Raw genomic sequence first — 18398 nt, 5'->3', positions numbered from 1 at the left:
GTTTATGTCTTTATTGGCGTCTTAAATTCTAGGTAATTATAATAAGTTTTTAGCCTTAGTCTAGCCTCCGTTTCTTGACGAGTGATCCGAGGAGGTCGGATATGAGCGGGAGGTTGTTGGTTTGGTCGTTGGCTCCTGTGTTGAGGTTGGATAGCGGGATGTTGAGTTGGTTGGAGGAAGGCTTCTGTCCTTTCATATTCCGGTGCTGCGGGAAACTCGGCATGAGCTTCGGGTCGCACGCTGTAACAATAAGTAAATATTGTAGCTAATGAGGGGTAAAATTCGGAGTTATGCGTGAGCCCCATCTGTCCCACGTTCCTTGTTACCAACATATTAGAGCGCTTACACACTGCGACTTTTTGCAGCGATCGATGCAAACGCGCGTTAGTGGATCTTCGAGTGTATCGCGATCTAGCGTTTTTATTTCCAGACACAATAGTCTCCCTTCAATCGTGTGGATTGTGAGGTGGATTACCAGCCCCATCAACCTTGGTGTCAGGGTTATTACTGAGCCGCCATAGGCCCCTGACATGACTCATGTAACAACTACTAACTTACATCAGTAAGAAATAACCGGGACCAACGGCATAACGTGCATTCCGAAGTACGGATCATCTTACTTTTTGGACAATCAAGTGATCAGTCTGTAATGTCCTACCCAAACTAGGGATCACGAAGTGATTTTTGTGATTTGTCCCCACCGGGATTCGAACCCGTGACCTCCGAATCCTGAACAAATTCAAATTCAAAAATATCTTTATTCAGTAGGTAACATAGTTACACTTTGAATCGTCAATTTTACATAACGAACGTCTCATCCGCCTAAAACTACTGCAGCTTCTCACAACCTGTATAGCCGGGGAAAAGAAGCTGCAAGAAAAACCTCGGCACAGGGCCCTAGACGTTCTTTAAAAAAATAAACATAAACATAAAATATTGGTATACAATTGAGTAATTTAGCTGCCTAATATCAGTTCTCAGACAGTAAATCCCATGCATTCATATCTTCTAAATAATCACTAACTTTATAATAACCTTTTTTGTAAAGTTTTTGTTTAACTACTGTCTTAAAACAGTTGAAAGGCAAATTCTGAATGTCAATGGGAATCTTACACATGGGAACACAACGCTCTACCACTGGAGCACGGAGGCCTTTAAACAATGGGATTTGGATTTTAAAAGAAAATTAGCTCTTACGACTTTGAAACACGTGGCCAGATTGTGAAAATTGTTTAATCACGTATTGATTAGACGCGACTATATCACGATGGTATGCAAACTGTCGCTGGTGTTATAGACAAACAAAATTAGCGTCTGTATTGCACACACGCGCTAAAGACACAGTGCGCACAGTGTGTAAGTACTTTTACACCACGCACACATACACATTAAAATTTGTAATCAGTGTTCAATGAACCAGAATTCGTACCTACGTCTCTTTATTCACCAAAGAAATTCTCAAAAAATTCTGTTTTCGCATTTTCCCTTTAGTAACGAGGCTAAGTAAAAAGAAGCGTAAAATTGGCTAAATAACCATGAATAAAGACATTTTGAATGGTATGCCTATTGTGCCTAGCTAGAACAGAAAATACTGCACATAACTATTGTGTAATCTGTGAGATGGTTAGAATTATTTCACACCCCGGACACTTCATACAAAACACCTCGTTTTACACAGACACTTGACATTGACGTTATCCTACACGCGTATCCGTGTGTGTGACGCCCGATTACGATTGAAGACTAAAATAAGACCGAGCTCAGCCGTTGGTGGGAGAGCGGAGTTGCCGTTCTGTACGTAGTATTATTTCCTATTCTATGGTGTAGGGTATCTCTAAGAAAATGTCTCGGCGTGACAGATTACGTCATTAGCGTGGACGTGTTAGATACAAGCGAATAATAGCTCTGATTAAAGCGTTGTGTCTTGGAAATGGGCGAGTTTCTGAAGACTTCACAATTTAATTACGTATAATGGCATATCATGGTTACAAGTGTAAGGTTGGGTTCCCATTGAAGCGGAGCGGAGGCGTGCGGAATCGACCAATCACAGCGTAGGAGAGAGCGAGAGGAAATGTCGCTTTTTCTCTCGCCTACGCTGTGGCCTGTGAGTGATTGATTCGTGCACATCTCCGCTCCGCTTCATGTGTTTAATATCGACTAAACTTAACATTTTTGTCGATCTTCTACGAAACGTTAATGTAACGTATTCAAGTATTTTTTGTCTATCTATCGATTTACGCAGGTTTTTTTCAAAATTCGCTAGATTGTAAGCATTTTCATATAACATCCAAATCAGAGCCTTCATTGTTCCGCTATGAATCGTAACCATGGTTACCCCACAATCTAAGGCAAACAAAACTTCTGTTTTTCCTGTTTTGTCCCAAAAGGTTTCTTACAGACAAATCAATCATTTGGTTGATTATTTAGATAATTGTATTGTGTATTAATAACAATATTTGTTTGCAAAATAAATAATATTATTTTGCAAACAAAATAATATTATTATCAGTCTACACCAAGGCATAGCCAGGCCTATAATTTCATCCACTCATTTCTAAACTGGGTTATCCTCTATGATCTTCGTCATGGAATGCAGCGTCGAGATACGAAACGTTCAAATTCAAATTTAGAATTCGATGGATTCTAAATTTGAATTTAACAGTTTAGATGTCGGTCAAAGACCAAGTAGGAATAGGCCATAACAAAAAAAAATACATACGTAACGGCTGCTCCTTGAAGTACGAACTCTGCAGGCACTCTTCAGCGGTCGCTCTCTTGTTAGGGTCATACATGAACAAGAAGTTGAGGAGTCGCAGCCCAGCGGCCGAAAGCCACGGGAACCGTTGCTTCAGATTGTTGTACGGTTGTTGTTTCAATGTGAAATTCTGGAGAGCTGGTAGCGCGCTGAATTCCGGCCAGATAGCGTCCGATGGTGTACCTAGAGAAAACATTAGTGTATAACAAAATGGTTCAACGGATCTTGCTCAAATAATTAGATGAAATCTAATGAGTAAGGAGCCGGGAATAGCATAGTTTCCAACTACTTTAGCTAAACGTCAAAACAGGAAATTACTATGGAATTTGTATGAAAAAGCAACCTGTGACGTCATAGAAAAACGTGACAAAATGACGCACTTATTATTACATTTTGTTATTAAAATTTTATTTATTAAAATTAATACTTTATTAAAATTCATAAATAGATTAAATAGAAAAAGAAAATGTTTTTATTTTTTAGTCTTTATTTAGTAATCAGAATTTCATAATTTATCTTTGACCTAGGAAACTACCCAATTATATGTAGAAAAAGGTGTTTATCTATAAGCTGACTACCACACGAGACTATCGTCTACACTGTAACACATCCAAATTTCTTTTCATAAGCAAATATTAACTTCGATAACAATTTCTTGTACAGTTTTTTATAACTTACCAAGTAAATCCACAATGAGTTCCAACTGTTCAATCTCAGTCCTGCCGGGTAACAGAGGTTTGTTGGCTAGCAGTTCACCAAGAATACATCCTGCAGCCCACATATCCAGTGCTGGGGTCTGTTTTGGCGACTGGAGTAGAAGCTCGGGTGCCCGGTACCATAGGGTCACGACGCGAGGTGTAGCGCAGCGCGAAGGTGCACCCAACCAACGAGCTAGACCAAAATCAGCTGCAAAGATTTTTATTGTGTATAAATTTAGGTACAATTATAAATAATAGATGCAGTTATAGTCGCAAATTACGTCTCACTAAATTTTGCCTTTGCAGGCACATTTCACACAGGCAATGAAATAACTTAAGAGAAAGAAAACAATATTATAAAAAAAACTATCAAAGAATATATTCAATGGATAAGTAGGTGTATAAAATAACTACAAACAAGGTGATTATGTAGAAAATGTAGGAAAAACTCTATCTAGGAATGAAAAGAAAGTTTTATTATGTTTATATTTGAACAGACGTTACACAAAATAAATGCAGTGTGAACCATAGGTTCTAAATTAAGTATCTTTTTTACATTGGGATTTCGTCCTGTAGCTATTAGGGTAGCTTCTATGCTTATAATAGTGCCGACTGTGGCAGAGTGGCAGACACCAACTTAATATTAATCAATTTGACAGTTCTAAAACTAGCACTTATCATAAAGTGAAGTAGAAGTTGAAGGATGGCACTAGTTTTGCAGGTGTCAAACTAAAATAAAATTAAATTTGTCTCTGCTAGAACTTCCGTAAGTTGGTAACATACATAAGTCCCAACCGGCAATTTACAAAAAGACAAAAGACTCTAGGATATTTTTGCGACGACACCGAATTATATTGGCTTCCTGTATGCTGGAATTAATAATTTCCTGCACCAGTATAACTCACCTATTTTCACACATCCTTTGTCAGTAAGGAGCAAGTTGGACACCTTCAGATCTCTATGCACAATGAAGTTAGAGTGCAAGTACTTGAGACCTTTCAGCACCTGCAGCATCAGGCATTTAACCTGTGACTCGGTGAATGGTGAAGACATATTGTCAAGAAGTGATGCCAGATCTTGCTCACAATATTCCATAGAAAGGAAGATACTGGAACAAGACATTATTATTTCGATTTAACCACTTTAAACCTCTAAATGACACATTGAAGTTCATTATTTTTAATATTGATGGAATGTTCTCAGGGCAGACTCAAAAATAGCTGATCATTTAAGAGATATTTATTTTGTATATAAATATGCTCCAGAAGCTAAAATTGACATTGGTGATTATGAGACCTACATGTGAACAGGCTTGCTAGGTTTGACAACTGATTGGCTATTACATCAAAAGCTTTCTCACAAGTAGAAAAATAAGTAACTGGTACCTACATGGAACTGAAAGATAATAATTTATGTCTTACCTTTCCAAGGAACGACCAACCAAGACCTCCTTCAACTGAACAATGTTCTCATGTCTGCAAGACATCAAGACTTGAATCTCACGGAGTCCGCTCAAAGGGAGGCCATCTTTTTCCACATCCATTCTCACTTTCTTCAGGGCTACAATGTTTCCATTGAGTTTATCTTTTGCTCTGTCTGTAAAAATAACAAAATAATAGGGTCAGATAAACTAAAACTAGTGTTAAATCATTTATTAGATTATAGGTGTGAGTAGGGTTGCCAGGCATTAAAATACAAAGGACAGACTCGGCACTATATAAGGCCGGATATTTTGCCCTAAAAGCTGAACATGTTGTTTAACAGCCAAACATACTGCTTTTACAGCTGGGCTCATGCAACAAAGTATGTGTAGTCACACGCAGTTCGCTCTCCACTCGCTTGTGCCTGTTGTCGTAGGTATCACCACAAAAAGCCTAACAAAAGCTGGACAAGCCTATTACACAAATATTTGACCGGACACAATCGCAAAAAGCCAAAAATGTCAGGCTAAAGCCGAACACCTGGCAACCCTAGGTGTAAGTCACACAACCATTTAAGTTATAAATACTCATTGCACTACAAATGAGATTAAAACATAATTAACTAAGTTATTGACAAGTTGTCACTGTGGTATTTTTGTGGAATATAATTAATGTTAACTAACTTACACACAATGCCATACGTTCCTTCACCAATTCGGTTTAACTTCTCAAATTCTCCAACAAATCGACATCTCCCAAGCTGAAATATCAAAGGACAAACATATTCTAAGATAAGTAGTTGATTATTAGATAATTATAACATGCTTAACATAGTATACATAGCGCACCATTACAACAGGAAAGTTTTTAGATTTTAAATTTAAACATAGTACCATAGAATATTATTGGATACCTTGGTAAATAATAAAAGTTAGGTTATGTTTACGTACAATATCTTTTTCTGGTATTTCCATTGTCTTGCCAGTTCGAAAGGATATGAGCACACCCTTTCGAGGCGAAGGCCCAGTTGGATCCACAACATCCTGACTAGGTTTTTCAGAATCTGAAACAAAACAAACTCGACATTTGTGTCTCCATACAAATAATGTTTACGCTCGCGTATGAAAATACGAAAAAGTGAATATATTACTTACTTTGAGACATAATATTATTAAAAAGGTAAATTACAGTCTCGAATTGAATTCTTATTTATTCAAAACCTTTAAATTTTATATCTTCCGGCACAATTCCGGCATCAAGTCAATAGTGCCAATCTCGTGCCAATACAGAACATTTTTTTTTTTAAATTTCAATGTGTCAAACACCATCAAACAAACCTCAGAACAATAACTAAAGCATAGAAGGAAGGCTAAAATAGCAACAGAACTCTATAATTCTGCTCTACTTTATCTTACGGAACCGGCGTAATGTTAGACAAAGACACATATACAAAAATTGTTTCGTGATTTCGTAGGTTGTCACAAGTTTTTCAATGCCTAGTGTTGGGTTTCACTTTAGTAATATGTCGATAAAATTAAATTTACTTACAATTAATGTCGATAATTTTTTTACAATATTTCTTTTTGTAGGACGCAATTATCTTCTTCTTGATGAAAGGAGACTCTGTCTCTGATAGGTAAGTATCTAACCATTTTTGGATTATATTGGCCCCGATTCCTGCAGACACCGCCTAATTTTATTTTAAGTTATATCCGTCATTTTCATATCCGTCGAAAAGGAAAGGGACGGATGATTCACAGCTCTTAATTTTAGGAAGAATGAGTAAATGAATGAATAACCCGGGCGAATCAAAAAGGTATGTCGCTGGTATGCAATCCGTTTGACGTGCTGTCTACTTACCTGTGTCGGGTTATTGACTGTTGTAAAATTTTTAGACGGTTGTTTTAGATTTGTCCTTAAAATTGACGTGTGTTCCATAAATTTTATGCTTGTCGATTACCCGTCCTTTTCCTTTTCGGCGGATAAGAAAATGACAGATATAACTTAAAATAAAATTAGATGGTATTTACAGGAATTAGCACCATTGTCTGGTTTATATTAGTTTGGAGCTGCAGCTCACATTCAGGAAGGAAAGAAAATAGCCAACTGTTATCGTTTCATCGGTAAGTATTTTGTAATATTCGAATTTATTTATGATGTCATCCGCCGTGCACTGGTGTTGATCGACGTGCCGTGCAAATTGGAACCGCCGGGTCTAAGCCGCACAGACGGTAAGAGGCCCGATGGGCTCACGCTCATACCCTAGGAGAGGGAGCGTGCTTTATTGTGGGACGCGACCTGCGCTTGCAGGTTTGCAGCAACGCACCTGCCCCGTACTACTCGAACCGCAGGGCCGGCTGCCGAGTGGGCCGCTAGCCAAAAACTGGCGAAATATGGGAATTTAACGCGGACCCACAATTTTGTCCCTTTTGCCGTCGAGACTTCGGGTGCGTGGTGCTCGGCCGTAATTACCATTTCATCTGTCTGATCTATAATGTTCAATGTAGGAATAGCATCGTCTCGAAGACGTCTCCACTTCGAATTAGGAACACACATAAATGAATCCGCAGTAAAATGTTTCGAGCAAATACGGCTGTACTTATTTGGAATCCAATTTCGTCTATTAATGTGAATTATCCATTCTTTCTCTTTGTTATCGTCTACAGGAAATCTAAAAATTAAAAGTATCGATAATTTTAGTACATCACTATGGACAATCAACATAACCTCAAATCAATTCCGTATTCATCGATGAAACGTATAATATAATGGATATCTCAAATATTTTATGCTACAAATCTATTCAACAAAACATATTACTTTCCTAAAATTGTTCAGCAGTTCACATTTCACTAGAAAATTACAAAAAACTTACCGATGAAACGACAGAAGTTGTTGGCTATTTTCTTTTCTTCCTGAATGTGAGCTGCAGCCCCATACCACACAAGACGTAATGTCACAGAGTCGAAACACTCAATTATTTGATATAAATAAAAGTGTCTTTCCATTTATTTGGAAAAATATTGTTAAATTATCACTTAAAACAATCTGAACACAAGACACTCGTAAACAAAGTTCACGCGACCGTGTCAAATAGTTCGGTAAATATAAGTAAAATCTTCTTATGTATGTTACTATGTATTTGGCCGAGTTAATTTTTTTTTTTTTTGGTTTGGTTTTCCCCGAAGGGTAAGGCAAAGGGAACTATGCCCATACAGCCATGTCTGACGTATTTTTTTTTCTTGATGATTAATGAAATGGTGAAAGGTGATGAATGATGATGATGAAACCTAAGCCCCCACCCTCGGAGTAGACTCCTACTCCGAACCCCAAACGAATTAACTCAAAAGTCCGCATAAACTTTTGAGCTATGAAGCGGCTTCCTAGCACGAAGCGAAAATAGGCAGATACACTTTGTTTATTGAATACTCCAATGTAATAACACTCGCGAATGTCTTCCGACTAACTTAATGCGATCATTAACCACAAAACACCACTTCGTATTAATTATTTAGATTATTCAATGAAGAAAGCAACTGTCCCGTTCCCGTTTCCCGCTAAAAAGCCCTTGGCCGAGTTAAAATGAGTCCAATAGGTCCAAATGACATTTCATGTTGTGACAACTTGTGACAACCTCGGAAAAAATGAAGCAAAGAGCGAATCATTTGTCCTTTTCTCACTCATAGTTTGTGTCGTAAGCTAGAAGAGAGCCGGTTTATAGTTTCTGAATTCTTATTTTAGCCTTCCTTCTATGCTTTAGTTATTGTTCTGAGAAACAAACACATACATATTTAGTGCAGTACCGGTATGTTGTGTGCATCCATTCGGCGATACAATGAGTGATTCAGTAAGAACTTAAGAAAGTTAATGATTTCCAAAGCAAAAAACATTGAAACAACACGATACGAGTGGCGCGGCGCGTGGCGGATCAGCTGACTCCGAAAGAACTTTTATGTACACGTGTACAGTGCATATCTAAATCCATCAGTCATGAATTCCTGCCATAACTGACATATGGCTGTATGGGTTATTAAGGTCTTTGCCTATACTTTCCTTGGAAGGTTTATAAACAAAACATTCAAAAATTATTTTTTGTAATTTTATGTAATATTTTCAAATATTTAATTTTATTCCAGTTTAAGTATCTTTAGCTTCTGATATTATTTTGAAATGGAGTTATCATCGAAAGTAATAGGTTCAATAGGCAGATTTTGGAGAACTAATGTGTAAGCCAAGGATCAGACACTCATTTTAGAGTGGATTCATCCAAACTCATAGCTTTGCAACCCATTTCATGATTTTGCAAGTGTTTGAAAGTTTTCCTTTTTGTATCATAGCCGGTAGTAGTATATCAATGACCATAGTGGTATCTTATTAATTTGCTTGTTTTAACTAATAGTCAAGAGGTTATGAAGTTTCTTTTGACTAGCTGAGGTTAAAAATATATATAGTCCATCTTTTAGTAGTCCTAGTTACAGAATCAGACAAGATGCGAGTGCCAAAAGCACTAAATCCACGGATCCAGAAGCAGTTATTGTAAGTTTAGCTTTGGAAACCTTGATGTTGTATATTCACGTACCAATTATTATAAAATTGCATTATATATTACATACATACATGCGAATGCGTAGTCGCAATATATGTTTTTATTTAAAAAATGCATTAAAATTAGTCACAACTTTTTTTAACTCAATGTTATCTTTATGAAATTCTATATGTTGTATTTTTAGGTATCTGTTATATAATTGTAAATTTAACATTCATATTTACATTATTCAATAATGTACATATTAAAAAAAGTACTTCATTTAATTACAAATCATACTACCTATTTGTTTTATGAAACCCATGTTGTATGTCCCTTTCATTCACCCACTCATACTCATTAATTCATCTCACTGTGTTTGCTACTCACCTTTTGTGTGTGCATGTTTACCTATATTGCATATTATATTATATTATTGGTACTGATTCCTGTACACAACATCTAATTTTAAGTCATACTTGTCATTTTCTTATCTGCCGAAAATGAAAGGAACTAGTAATTGACAGGCATACAATTTACGGAACACATGTCAATTTTGGGCAAAAGTTTAAAAAACTTCCAAAATTTTATATTAGCCAATAACCCGACCAAATTAATTTGACAGTACACATCAAATGGATTACATATGAGCGAGATGCCTATTTTATTTGCCTGGGTTAGTCATTAATTTTAAAATTAACAGCCGTCAATCATCCATCACTTTTCTTTTCGGCGGATAAGAAAACTACAAGTATAACTTTAAATAAAATTAGGAAGTGTTTGCAGGAATCGGGGCAATTGTTTACAATCTTCTCTATTCATTATTTTATAAAAATACTTACTAATTCATAACTTTTTCAGAATGAGATTTGGGGTATATGAAAAGGTTTGGCCAGTGGAAACTACTCCAAGCAGAATAGTACCAGAACATATTGAGAGGCCAGATTATGTAGCAAAGACACAAAAGCTAATTATACCAAAAAAACCTGAAATCAAAGATGTTAACCAATTAAGAGGAATGAGAAGAAGTTGCAAATTAGCTGCTAATATACTTGCACAAGTGGAAAACCTTGTTAAAGTATTTTTTTTTAATTATATTATTTTAATGAACTGATTGTCAAAAAAAAGATAAAGAGAAAAAAGAAGAGAAAAGGAAAAAATAGAAAGCGAAATTCTGACTCAGACCTGTCTGAGTCCTGACTTTTGTGATTTAATTTTCTCTTTATTAGTTTTTCTTCTTCGTCTTTCTAATTATGGGTGTGCGAAAGGTTTTCCGTCTCATTGACTTTGTGGTGAAAAAAGCCTTTCCTTGAGTGGATACTCTTCTTGTTTTTGCACAACTACCCAATCTCTCCAGTAACCAATTAGGAGGCACCCCTAGAACTCTCTTTTGGTACAAATCAAATGCAATACTTATAAGGATATTGATTAGAATCTGCTTTACAAAATAACCAGGCATTCTTTTAAAAACATTAATTTAAAAACTTGTTTCAGCCAGGTGTGACCACAGATGATATAGATGAGTTGGTCCACAATCTGTCTATTGAAGCAGGGGCATATCCTTCGCCGTTGCATTATAAAGGATTTCCAAAGAGTGTATGCACTTCGGTGAATAATGTAGCAGTACACGGAATTCCGGACTTGAGACCTCTGGAAAATGGAGACATTATTAATGTGGATATTACTGTAAGGTTTACATTATTAAATTAAATACTTTCTTATTTATAATTGCTTAAAACTTAAAAATGTAAACAGCCTATTAACATATAATTATATCTGCTGAGCATGTGCAGAGGAAAGGACCAATGGCTTACTTATTTAATACAATATTACACTAAGGTACCTGTACTGTAAAGTAACAAATTTATTATACATCAATGCCTATAGCTATGTTAACAGTAACATATTTATACATCAACATATTATGTTACTCTAATATTAATTTCAGGTGTTCTTCAAAGGTTTCCATGGCGACTGCTCCAAAACATTTCTGGTTGGTGATGTAGATGACAAAGGCTTGCAACTTGTCGGTGTAACAGAGGAAAGCCTTGAGATTGTAAGATAATATTGTGAATAATGCATTTTATGAGGATTAATTGTGGATGCAACTTTATCAATTATTATAAACAGATTGAAAAAAATCATGTTAAAAAGCAAATAAGCATTAGAATTAGTCATATCATAGGTATTTCTTTTTGTTGAATATAATCGACGTGCCGAAAAAGGTTTTCATTCAACTCATGCCGAGAAAATTGCACAAAGACTCGTCAGAAATTGATTAGACACGCATTTATTAAGATTTATATTATTTATACTAGGTATATATGAACATAAATTACATAATATTATGGTGCATTCCTTTGAATTTCAGGCTATCAAAGCGTGTGGCCCCGATGTGCCGTTTTATGAAATCGGAGCTCACATATCTAGACACGCGAAAAGGAATCGATTGACAGTATTGCCTGCATTTATAGGTCATGGTATAGGACAGTACTTTCACGGACCTCCGGAAATTTATCATTTTTGTGAGTATCTCATCTTCTAGAGATTTAACCTTTCAAAAGGTAGATTAGATCCTTTATTCCCATCTGCCCCCTTTAGGCTTGCCACCGGGGTGGTGGTTGGCACTAATTAGGTGCCGTTTACCACCCCGGTGGATGATGGCACTTAATTAGTTTCATCTGCCCACTTTACAGTTATAGTACGGGGGTTTATTCTTATGTCGTACTGGACATTAAATAAAAAAATGAAAATTTAGCAATATTAATTTTATTATTATATTATATATATTTTATTTTTTATGTATTAAACTATTATTGTTCCATTATTGTAAACTTAATTTTTTTTTGAAAATATTATAATTTTGTACGTTTTTTTTAAACAAAAAGATTACTAGATAATTTTAATTATATTGTGACATAACTGTAAACTTGGTTAGGATTTTGTTATCTGACAGAGATGGTTTTTTCATAGCTTCCATGATGGTCTCCTATCTAATAGAGAATGTCACCTCAATGTGGCGTGTGTAAAAGCATCATAATTTAGGTGCTTTTATTTAAAGGCATAGGTCGAAATCCGCATAGCAATCCGGCGACCCCACTAGGCGACATGGCCAAAGACATCGAGCGATATCTGACAACGTCGCAAAACTTCCTCCGATGACTCTCTTTCCGACAACTACATGGATGGCTGAGATAAGTGAGATGTCTTGCGAAGTCTGGCAAACTCGCACGATGTCTGGCGTAATGGGGACGCGACTTAGCAAAGTAAACCATCCTTTTCAGTTACGTACTGAATATTTCAGATGATCGATACACGCCACACCGGTACCCAGGCCTGATGCAGCCAGGGATGACGTTCACAATAGAGCCAGTACTGTCTCATGGAGGGGAACTGACTCTAGTCCTCGAAGACGGATGGACTGCCATCACCGAGGACGGGTCCAGGGCTGCTCAGGCGGAACACACTATCCTCGTTACTGAAAATGGCGCGGAAATCCTTACTAAATAATACATTATAGTTGAATATACATATGAATAAACGATGCTATTGACGCGCCTGTACTAGAAAGAACAACAAAATATAAGCTCATGACTATCTCATTGAAATAGTCGGAGGTAAATCCATCGCAAGATGAACTAAGTACCCACACCTCACTAAGCTTTCTTTTAGACCAACGTGATAGGTGGCCAGCGTATCACCGTCTATAATGGTCGAGCCAACTGTGTTAGTGAAAAGTGCACTTAAATTAATATTCAATGGTGCAGATGTTACAGTATAATATGGTAATCTGGGGTTTACTTCCGTGACTCCATATTCTAGCTGATGCACCTCGAGAAAGCCTACGAGTGAATGTAGATGCGATCCTTTGTAATCTAATAAGTAATCCTGTTGTGATATTATCAGTGTAATTTGACTTGTATACACATAATATTAAAGTACAATAACGAGTGTTCAGTGGTTGTTGCTCAAGTGTAGGTTTTTATTTTACACATTTTATTTAATTAACATATTTATTAGGCCTGGCCCTAGGCTTGTTCCTGTTTTATTGTTTGCTATTCTACCTCCATTTTGTGATTAGCTAGCTATAAGAATTGTAAGACAATTGTTTTACCAAATATTTGTCTCAATTAGAAATTGAGGCTCATTTCTTTAAGTTTTAAGTGCATGAAGTAGCTTTATTGATATTATATACAAATTACATACAATGTTGTGTTATACATATATTAGTGAAATCAACAGTTATATATTTGACATAGTATTTATGATTAATAATAAAAATGAAAAACAACGTAGCGTGTGGTGTTTTTTATTAGCTTTGATAAATCTTAAATTAAAAAAACATGTTACTTGGTACATTAAAAGCACAAGCACAATAATTTATCACTCACAATTGTCAGTCAATAGATAAACTTTAAAAGGCGTAGAAGGAAGGTATCGAAACTGTAACTTTAGTGGTTAATTGGACTAAGGCGTAACCGGTGGGACATACGCAGCCCCCGGCATTCTTGAAAACATTCGACACTGGGTTTTATTTCACCATTACTATTCACATTACTTGGTCCCATAATGTATCCAGCTACGCCTCGGACATAAGTGCTACGATAAATAGTAAATGGTCTTAAAGATAGAAGAGGAATCATGACTAGATCTAGAGATTAACAATAAATGTACTCAATAGAATAACTCGATTAACAACGCAAAAGACAGAATGTTGTCTCTAAACCATTCTTTTACCTATGAATGTCTTATAAGACGACTAATTATACAAAAAATAACGCTGACTAGGGTATAAACGACTGCAGTACTGCAGAGAATCTAAGTAAATTAATAGGTAAGTAAGTAAATGCAATAGTCTTGCGCATAAATGCAAAAACAAGTACAAAAACTCGACAAATTGTGTTGTTGTCGTACGATAATAATCCTAAACCTATACTATTTAAGTTACATTTTTATAATATTGGGGTAATATTTAATTAGTAAAGACAAAATACTATCTGCATTCCCGCTCATGTAGTGTAAATAAGTAATTGTTATTAATATTGTGAAGATAAATTATTTTAACATTAAACATTACGCAATAATACATTCTTTATATTTAATTTTAATAAATTATTTAGAAATATTTACTTATCAGGGTCTTTATTTTAAAACTTTTTGCGTATTATTACATTTTCAATGTCGAAATTTCATTTTAATTTCCGGCAAAAACTTTCAAAGTAAGAGCCCTCTTTCTCTCTTTGAGGTGATTTGGTGGGATATGAATTGAGGTAAAAGTTCAAATGAACTTAAGTAAAATTAATTAAACCATTACGAGTGATAATATTAAGCAAAGTTAAGACTTACTTACTGTCAATGGTAATTTGAATTACCATATAACAGACTAAGGGTGCTGGGAAGGTTAAAAGGAGTATAAAAGTTGATACAAAATTATTTAAAGATTTTAACAACATACAAAAGCTACTTTCCTTCATTTAGACTACTATGAAGATACTTAAACATTAATTTATCACTCAAGGTAACATACAATCCGTAAAAGAATTACCTCAGTCAAAATGAGAGTAAAATATCGCTACAGTAAAATATACTACATATTTGACAACAAACAACAAATAGAAAATATAAATATGAAGAACATTCAAAAACACTACCCACATGACGTAAAATTGAAATGTATATATTGTAAAGCACTAGCCCCTCGATCATCTAACCTTATAATTAAATAAACTATCTAATATCGGCGCTAGCTAGCTAATCTTTGAAGAGATTAGAAGTACACTATTATAATGATACTTCATTAATATAGAATTATCATTAACATTTAAAAATTAATTCATTGCTCAACATTCCCATGTAGGTATCATGCCTTCATAGACTATAACATTTTAAAATTTCATCAATATTATTTTTAAAATAATCTCGTTAATAAATAGCAACAAATGTAACAACCTACATAGAAACATGAACAATAAGCCTATTGGAAGAGGAAATGTATATTGTGCTAAACAATTGCTCAGTGAAGGCATTTTATGTTAAGATAGTTTACCTGGTGCTTTAGAATATTATGTCACACATTAGGTGTCATCATAAATTGTGATCTTTGTGTCAAAATGTGTCATCAGATAAATAAGTTGAAAGTTGAAGGAATAAAAATAAACAAATAATGGCCCCGATTCCTGCAGGCTCCTAATTTTATTTTAAGTTATACCTGTCATTTTCGTATCCGCGAAATGGAAAGGAACGGATGATTGACAACTGTTAAATTTAAAGGGAATGAATAAACCGGGCGAATAAAATAGGCATCTCGCTCACATGTAATCTGCTTGACCTGCGCTGACAACTTAATTCTGTCGGGTTATTGGCCAACATAAAATTTTTGAAAGGTTTTTTAAACTTCTGCCTAAAATTTACATGTGTTCCACAAATTTTATGCCTGTCGATTACCCGTTCCTTTCCTTTTCAACGGATAAGGTATGACTTAAAATAAAAGCAGATGATTCGTACTGGAACCAGCACCACGTTTAACTGAACATAACCATTACGATGGTAACTAAAATGAGATAGTCAGGTTTTTTTAAATAATAAATAAGTTTAAGTATTAAACAACCAAAGATTATTAAAACATAATCAACAAATGCCCCATGTGGGCTATGAGACTAACTTAAAAGTTAATATTTGACTATCTAATAGCATTGTATTTGTACTACTTGTCTATTTTATAGAATCGTTGAACAAACTCAGTAAGGTTGAATACTTGGCCTGGACCTGCTCCGATGTCCATATTGATGTATTCATCCAAATTATGGGTCGAAGCTGCAAATGTAAAATAATTTCATTACAATATAGAATAAACAGACAAAAATATATAAAAAATAAAAATATATATAGCCTTTAGGACAATGTAAGTATATCAAAATTGAGGTTTCATTAAGGTAGTTCAAATGATAAAAGTCTGTTTATTTCACAGCTTATGTCATCCTTGCACAATGAGGGATTTTCAAGGATATGTTCACCAAAAACAATATACATGGTGTTGTTCAGTTTAAATGTGATTACCTATTTTCTCATTACTTGGGTGCATCATTATTCCAAAATACAATGTAATGGCAGAAGAATATATAAAAATAATTGTTGCTTGTTATTTGGATCACATTATGTATAGGATTATGTTGCTACCTATATTGTGGAAGATGTAATTGTGCGTGGGTGTAATAAAAGGGGTCATCATTAATTATACCCAAAGATGAAATATGCATATGTCTGTTATCCATGAAATTAGAAGGTGAAACATATAAAAACCTGCACAGCGCCATCTATATTCATTTTGAGGAATTTTGTATTTTTTGACAAAAAATACTTTAATTCTCTTGTTATTGGCCTGCATCTCCTGTACATGAAATTCCAAGCCTAGCTAAAATAGTACCAGCCTATAAGTTGGATATGGTATGGTAATTTGGTACAATCTCCTATTTTCAAAAAGGTCATTAAACCCATACATTTCCAGTATTTCCACCACATAAACGCTCTACTTACTTAATATTTCCATAAATTAACTAAAAAGCCACTTACATGAAGTACAGATTGCAGGATATTGAGGAGGTGGTTTAATCCATGAACCATCAGGTCTTTTCATGTGACGGCGGTCTGAGGCAAAATGCTGCAGAAACTGCTTAGCAGGCACTACACGGAAGAATCTAAAAAATAATTATATGGCAATTAAGTACATTTCTTTGTTGACATGAATATTAAGGATATTTTTATTGTTTTCTAACATACCTGTGAAAATCTGAATTCAGTACTTGGTCTGTGCGAAATGTCTCTGTTACATACTTATGGAAGAAAGTTGGAAAAGGCAGCTCAGAATCTAAATCATAGACAAGGCAAGTCTTAACATCCCATGAATACAGGAATATCACATGGTAGTCCTGAAAGCCAAGATACACAGTTATAATCTGTTCAAACCCCCATTAAACGCATTTCATGCCGTGACACAATTTTATAAGAACACACCCATATAACGAGACGGTCTTCCTCTCGCCCAGCCCTTTGTTTCCACAGAGGCACGGTGCGGCAAGGGTTTGAGATGAAAACTACATAACATCTATCCAATTCTTCGGCAACTCTCAACGATACATCTTGGCATAGTTTCCAAACGTTTTCTTCGCTGCAAAATAGAAAATAAGTAACAAAGCACATGATTATTTAGTGCCAAAAGGTGATAAACAAACATGAATATCCGCCTCACTTACCAATAACAAGACACATATGAACATTCCGCATCTTTTGGAAATAATGGTTTGAGAGTTGTATCATTCCTTTTGTTATTTTCATTATTACTAAATTTTTGCGCCGCTTGTGCGTTGACCGACATTTTGACAGTTTCGATAGTTTGTTGCTTGCTTTACTTTGTCGATGGTTAGGGTAGTATTACATGTATCGACCAATCATTCGTCAATCATGACTCTATTCAAACAAAAATCTATCTTTGTAGGGTCGTATGCTAATTGGCGCAATACCGTGGTAAAAGCAAAGTATACTGACACCTGCGGAGGTCCAACGGAGGTCCATGTTGCTCTATGGGTAAAAAAGCGTTGTCTTATGAAATGAAACTGTTAACAAACATTGGATACATTTATAGAGTTCATAGACCATGAAAAATAAAAATCTTAGATTTTGCCTAAATAAACTTTTTTTATTATTATTTGTATGTCGCTTCCAAAGACCAAGTCGCTTCCATATCTTGGGCCTCCGGAGTCCGATTATTATTATTATTATTTATGTTTTTTTAGGTCCGAACACAGACTAATAAGAGATACTACGTATGGTCCGAAGAAACACCGATATACCCGTTTGGTCTTTGCCCGTTTGCGACGGTGTTAAGTCAAAGTCAAAGACCAAGTACACCAAGTACAAAATAACCAAAGACCTTTTTTTTTGTTAAATTTGCCCCGAGAAGGAGCAGGCAAAGGGACATAGGGACATAGCCATTATAGCCAAAT

At 35.3% G+C, this 18398-nt stretch overlaps 3 protein-coding genes and 1 long non-coding RNA gene across 5 annotated transcripts; 1 reads left to right on the top strand and 3 right to left on the bottom strand.

Annotated features, from left to right (window-relative positions):
• Positions 1 to 6: 6 nt before the first annotated feature.
• Positions 7 to 6155, bottom strand: LOC126373331 (cyclin-dependent kinase 10). Its single transcript, XM_050019463.1, has 8 exons — positions 6029 to 6155; positions 5825 to 5937; positions 5562 to 5634; positions 4875 to 5049; positions 4359 to 4561; positions 3434 to 3661; positions 2720 to 2938; positions 7 to 240 (listed from the first exon to the last, which is right to left on the bottom strand). Exons 1-8 carry the CDS (start codon positions 6036 to 6038, stop codon positions 56 to 58), a joined length of 1206 nt encoding a protein of 401 aa, XP_049875420.1. The 5' UTR covers positions 6039 to 6155; the 3' UTR covers positions 7 to 55.
• Positions 6156 to 6983: 828 nt separating this feature from the next.
• LOC126373490 (uncharacterized) lies at positions 6984 to 7805 on the bottom strand. The gene is made up of 2 exons (XR_007567319.1): positions 7750 to 7805; positions 6984 to 7545 (listed from the first exon to the last, which is right to left on the bottom strand). It is a non-coding gene; the product is annotated as an uncharacterized LOC126373490 (long non-coding RNA).
• A 1137-nt stretch (positions 7806 to 8942) lies between these two features.
• Positions 8943 to 13695, top strand: LOC126373389 (methionine aminopeptidase 1D, mitochondrial). 2 transcript variants are annotated; one of them, XM_050019559.1, is made up of 6 exons: positions 8943 to 9100; positions 10261 to 10477; positions 10894 to 11085; positions 11348 to 11455; positions 11771 to 11924; positions 12704 to 13695. In XM_050019559.1, exons 1-6 carry the CDS (start codon positions 9045 to 9047, stop codon positions 12907 to 12909), a joined length of 933 nt encoding a protein of 310 aa, XP_049875516.1. In that variant the 5' UTR covers positions 8943 to 9044; the 3' UTR covers positions 12910 to 13695. The 2 variants fall into 2 exon arrangements, with proteins under 2 accessions (XP_049875516.1, XP_049875524.1); XM_050019567.1 differs by having other exon boundaries at positions 8943 to 9410.
• LOC126373437 (protein N-terminal glutamine amidohydrolase) lies at positions 13693 to 17798 on the bottom strand. The gene is made up of 5 exons (XM_050019598.1): positions 17649 to 17798; positions 17410 to 17563; positions 17176 to 17324; positions 16969 to 17093; positions 13693 to 16212 (listed from the first exon to the last, which is right to left on the bottom strand). Exons 1-5 carry the CDS (start codon positions 17768 to 17770, stop codon positions 16103 to 16105), a joined length of 660 nt encoding a protein of 219 aa, XP_049875555.1. The 5' UTR covers positions 17771 to 17798; the 3' UTR covers positions 13693 to 16102.
• Positions 17799 to 18398: the final 600 nt, after the last annotated feature.

This window comes from Pectinophora gossypiella, chromosome 2 (genome assembly GCF_024362695.1).
Source record: "Pectinophora gossypiella chromosome 2, ilPecGoss1.1, whole genome shotgun sequence".
NCBI classification, from domain to species: domain Eukaryota; kingdom Metazoa; phylum Arthropoda; class Insecta; order Lepidoptera; family Gelechiidae; genus Pectinophora; species Pectinophora gossypiella.
The sequence above is the reverse complement of the archived record's forward strand: the minus strand, read 5'-3'. Positions and strand labels throughout refer to the sequence as shown.